Source organism: Oryzias melastigma, linkage group LG19, assembly GCF_002922805.2.
Source record: "Oryzias melastigma strain HK-1 linkage group LG19, ASM292280v2, whole genome shotgun sequence".
Classification (NCBI taxonomy): domain Eukaryota; kingdom Metazoa; phylum Chordata; class Actinopteri; order Beloniformes; family Adrianichthyidae; genus Oryzias; species Oryzias melastigma.
The window spans coordinates 3,055,264-3,060,807 of NC_050530.1; the positions used below are offsets into that span (position 1 = coordinate 3,055,264).

At 36.4% G+C, this 5,544-nt stretch overlaps 1 protein-coding gene across 1 annotated transcript in view; it reads left to right on the top strand.

The window, feature by feature from the left end:
- Positions 1 to 5,544, top strand: part of LOC112154378 (myoferlin) — a gene marked incomplete in the record, with an annotated part of 59,532 nt that overhangs the window by 42,136 nt on the left and 11,852 nt on the right. Inside the window, 6 exon segments of the mRNA XM_036217190.1 lie at positions 921 to 1,022; positions 1,100 to 1,261; positions 1,379 to 1,544; positions 3,162 to 3,238; positions 4,557 to 4,568; positions 5,040 to 5,138. Of these exon segments, the coding sequence (XP_036073083.1) occupies positions 921 to 1,022; positions 1,100 to 1,261; positions 1,379 to 1,544; positions 3,162 to 3,238; positions 4,557 to 4,568; positions 5,040 to 5,138 (618 nt within the window).

Genomic DNA, 5,544 nt, shown 5'->3' on the forward strand with positions numbered 1-5,544 from the left:
AACTCAAAATTAGCCTAAAACTCTTCAGTAAACTAAATTAACCAATAACATTAGCCTGTTGCTAAAATAGAAGCTAAACTTTAAATAACCTAAAAAAAAACCTCAGTAGATAACAAATATTAGCTAAACTTCAAATTAGCATAAAACAACCTAAGTAGATGCCAAACTAGCCAAAAAAAGCTAACAGATTGCTTAAATATTACTTAAGCTTCAAAATAGTCTAAAATTCCTTAGTAAAGTAAATTAGCCAAAATCATTAGCATTTTGCCAACATTTTTGCTAAACTTTATATTAGCATAAAACCCGGTAGATAACAAATTAGCCAGAAACATTAGCATGTTGCTAACATATTAGGTAAACTGCAAGTTAGCATAATCTCAGTAGATGCTAAATTAGCAATAAAAAAGAGCAAGCCCTTTGCTTAATTACAAGCTAACCTCCAAAATTGCCTAAAATTCCCTAGTAAACTAAATAGGTCAAAAATGTTAGCCTGTGGCTAAAATGGAAGCTAAACTTTAAATTAGCCTAAAAAAACAGAGTAGATCACAGATTAGCCAAAATTGTTAGCATGTTGCTAAAATGTTTGGTAAACTCAAATTGTTTTGACAATTACTATAAAAGATTAAAACATAGCCTATGGTTAGAAAGCATTAAAACCATAAACTTTGTTCGGCCTTAATCAAAGCCTGTTTAGGCCTCAAGCTTCATAATATGCAGATCCAATTCCCTAAACCTTATAACTATAATTCAGTTAGTAAAAATACACTTTTATGTCCAGGAAAGGGTTTTTGTTTTGATTTTCATACCTGATAGGAAATATTTTAAATCTTTTAGGACTTACTACTGTTCCCTTTACATATAACACAATATTTTGGAAGTCATATTGAGGAATGTGAGGAAAACTGCCTCTTTATCTCCAGTCAGATGATTCCAACCTTCCTTTGGTTCCTTCGATGAGAGCCGAGAGCCTCTACATGGTTCCTCAGGGCATTCGGCCTGTGGTGCAGCTCACTGCAGTGGAGGTAAATCAAAACTTTGGACACTTCCTGCCCTTCAAACTGCTTTGGCTTCACTCTCTTGATGCTGTTTTTGTCTTTAGATCCTTGCTTGGGGTCTGAGGAACATGAAACCTTATCAGCTGGCGTCCGTGTCCTCACCCAGCCTCGTGGTGGAGTGTGGAGGCCAAAGAGTAGAGACGGCAATCATCAAGAACATGAAGAAGAGTCCCAACTTTCCTGGCAACGTCCTCTTCATCAAAGTGGTAAAGAAAGATATTACACTAGATCTGATGAGGGATGAGGAGGTTAGCAAAAACTGTTTTTGATGTGCCACTGTCCTTTTTTGTAATAGTTTTTCTCAATCCTTTGCTTTTGAACAGCTCCTCCCGAAGGATGAGATGTACACGCCTCCCATTGTGCTGAAGGTGATCGATCACCGTCCGTTTGGCAGGAAGCCCGTGGTTGGTCAGTGTACGATCGCGTCTCTGGAGGAGTTTCGATGCGACCCGTATGCCATCGTTCCAGAGGGAGCCAGATCTTCCAAAAGTAAGATCTGTTTTAGAAAAAAATGAAGCAAGAAAAAAACAGTTCAAATCGCGAGCGCTACCCACCCACACCCAGCTGCCCTTGTCTCCCCCTTCAGAGTTGCATGTAACACTTTTTCAAAATGTTGGATTTCTGTTGGTTTTATCTCCATAGCAACTATTATATTTTTTGGTCGCCTTGGGATAACAAACAGATCTATGTCATTTTTAGAAGAATCTACAAAAGTAATTTTTTGAATTTCCTTAGCAACTGAGGTTTTTTGTTAACCACGACCACATTTTTAACATGTTCATTTAATTTGTCATATCATTTTACTCCGCTTAAGCCAACGATTCATACATTACATTTTTACAAAATTCTGTTCATTAATGTGTGAACAACAGGGTGACGCCACTTTTGTGAGCCCCTTTCAGAATTACACATACTTTTTTAAAAATGGCAGCTTTTCTGTTGGTTTTATCTCCATAGCAACCATTATATTTTTTGATCACCTGCAGATGACATACAGGTCTATGTCATTTTTAGAAGAATCTGCAAAAGTAAATTTTTGAATTTCCTTAGCAACTGAGGTTTTTGTTAACCATGTCCACATTTCTAACATGTTTAGTTACTATGTCATGTCATTTTTACTCTGCTTAAGCCAACTATCATACATCACATTTTTACAAAATTCTGGTTATTAATGTGTAAGCAACAGGGAAACACCACTTTTGCGAGCCATGTTCAGTTACACATAATACTCTTTCTGTTGATTTTATCTCCATAGCAACCATTCTATTTTTTGATCACCTGCGGATGACATGCAGGTTTATGTCATTTCTAGAACAATTGGCAAACGTAAATTTTTGGATTTCCTTAGCAACATCGTTTTTTTGCTAACCACGCCCACATTTCTAATGGGTTCATATTGTGTGTCATGTCATTTTATTCTGCTTGAGCCAACGATTCATTTATTACATTTTTACAAGATTCTAGTTAAAAATGTGCGTGTAACAGGGAAACACCACTTTTGCTAGCTCGCCACGCTAACGCTGTCAAACATCTGCAAAGTTTATCTACAACATTTTTTCCCAAGTTGCTTCTCAATGATGCTCAGGGAGTTTGGAGGCATTAGATCGAAATCCCTCAGAAGAGTTTAAATTTGTAGAAGGTTCTAAAAATGTTTTGTTTGTAAATTCAAGCGGCTTGCCTTATCCTGAGGTCAAAGGTCAGCAAAACTTCTGTGGTGGTTATAGTCTTAAGCTGGCGAGATGTGTGTTACATTTCATGAAGATTGCTTGAACAGAAGTTTAAAAAAATTGTGAAAATAACAAAATTTCACATTTTGCCACAAAATGGCCGCCAAGCCCTATTTCCTGTGGCCATCCCATAATAATTTTGAAACTTTCTTTCTTTTGAAACTATCCTTGAGGCATGTATTTTGGCTTTGTAAGTGATAATTTTTTTTATTCCGTAAGAGATTTTTGCCCAATTATTTTCTTGTTGGTTTCTCTCGCTGTGATGTCATAATTTTTGGGAGGCAAGCCGACATTTTTTCTTAAGAATAAAAAAAAGAATTGCAAAAACAATGTAGTCCAGGATTAATGTGGCCCATGATAATACTTTTCTGTTTGCTAGTGGCTCTTATGATGGCGTCCCCTCACAAAGACGTCGCCATCACCATGGAGGAGACAAGCCCCCTACTGGAGGCTCAGGTAACTGCAGATTCCCTCTAACAATTAATCACAACAACCTGCCTCTTAAATTTGACATTCTTGTCAAATTTGATCAAATTCTCTGGCTTACAGCTTATGTACAGCATGTCAACTGCTGTCAACAAAATGGCTACCCCTACTTACTTTGTATGTATAATTACTTGAAATACCGCTTTCTAAACCACAAGGCTTGGCACTAATGACGCTGAATCCTCAATACTACCTGCATCATCCATAAAGCTTTCGTTATGTCATCATGTTGGAAATTTCCCTTTGATTGATTAACAAATTCATCCGGGTTATTTTAGATGAGCATGTGAAATCGTGTTGATCACAGCAGGGGCGTAACATGGAACTAAGCAGAGATTCAAGCTTTAATTGACACAAAACGTTCAATAATATCCGTATCATAAAGAGTAACTTTTGATATTTTTAAACACAAATTTTGCTCTGTGGTTAAAAAAAAATAAGATGCATAAGCTCAGATCAAAAGCGTGTTTTTCATACTTTATTATTATTAATAGGGTAAAATAAAGACAAGAAATGAGTCCAAATAGTAGAAATGGTATAAACTACTCTATTTTGGTTTATAATTCGCTGTAATTTTCAAATCTGTCCACACAAAGTTGAATAAAGATGTTTAACTAATAAATAAAAATAAAAAAAAATTAAAAAAGCTAATTCATTCAGTTATAGCATGTTATACCTTAGTTTGGGGGAATACTCAATTCTGATTGGCTGCTGGGTTTGGATTATAATGAAGCTCTAACCTTACCAACCCATCTACCTTTCCTTGCAGATTCGTTAGCTATATGTTAAAATAAATCTTTGGTTGAGCCTTACCCAGTCTCCCTCTTGTTTGACTTTTCTTCGAGCCAACTTGGGGGCTTGTCCGGGATGAATGTATGCATAATACACTCGTAACACACAAGATCTTGTTCTGGTGTACTTTAGAGCTAATCAAAGTCCGACTAGCAGTCGAAAGACACTAAAAGACGCTCACAAATAATTAATTAAATATCGTCCTGATTTTAAATCGATACAAGTATCGCCAAATGAAATATCGCGATACATCACCAAATCGATTTTTATGCAATATTCCCTTGTTGTGGGCTGAGGCACAGCTTTGGCTCTTCTTGCCGCTTGCGTGTCTGCTTTGCTGCCTGTTGCGCCCTTGTTGAATTGCCACCAATCATGAAGCTGCGTGCGAAATCAGACATTTTTCTTTGCCACAACTTACATTCACTCAATTTGCATTGATGCCTTTTGTCACATTTTGTTCTGACGTCTTCACTGCTTCTCTGTTCTTTCTCCAAAGCTTGCCGAGAAGGTAAGAAAAACGAGAAACTTAAAGTCCCACTCCCATCGTCTTCTGATCTATTGTAAATCCATCCAAAAAAATCTGTTGTTTTCTAGGACATAGTTTCTGCAGAGCGGCAGTAGTTGCTTAGAAATGATCTCTAAATTGTGGGCGGGAGCATTGGCGTGGAGCAACCCCGCCCCCTTTCCCCTCTCTGTTGCTGAGATTTTGTGGTCCTCCCTTCGTATTTTCAACATTAGAAATAAGCTCTTCAAATGACATGTTTTCATCTGTTCCTGATTCATAATGATTTGAATCAAGAGATACTCAGAAATGTATTTTTAAGCTTAATTATCTTTATATATGTATGAAAAAATGGCTCAAAAACGTGTTTAAAAACACAATTTTCACCGGAGTGGGTCTTTAAGGCGATGAAATGTCATCACGTATATTTGTGCTTAGATCTTTATGGATTATAATTCAATGCTATTTAACTTTTAGGAAAAAGAGACGGTTGATTGGTGGAGTAAATTCTACGCTTCAACAGGCGAGCAGGACAAATGCGGCCCCTACCTGAAGAAAGGATACGATACGCTGAAAGTAAGTCTTCTTCTCTCAGACTTTGTGTAAACACAGATAGTTTGACTTTAGGAGGTAAAAGTTTGTCTTCTATTGCTGCTGATGATTTAAAGGGCTTATATCATGCTGTTCCTAATTAAAAATTTATGCATAAACTAAATTTATATATTAGGGACCGAACAGGATAAATATTTATTTAAAACACTAAAACAAAATTCGTAAAACTTTAAAACTGTAACTTTTTAGCATAATTATGAACTAGATGTATAGCATTACCTGTGATAAAGCTAGTGTGAATGCTGTAACTGAATTTGGCCGCTGAAGATGCTGAAATTAATTGCTAAAAACGCTGAAGCTGATAGCCAGCTAAAATATTAGCTAAATGCCAAATTGGCCTAAATAACTTAAAAAAAAAGAACTTAGGTTA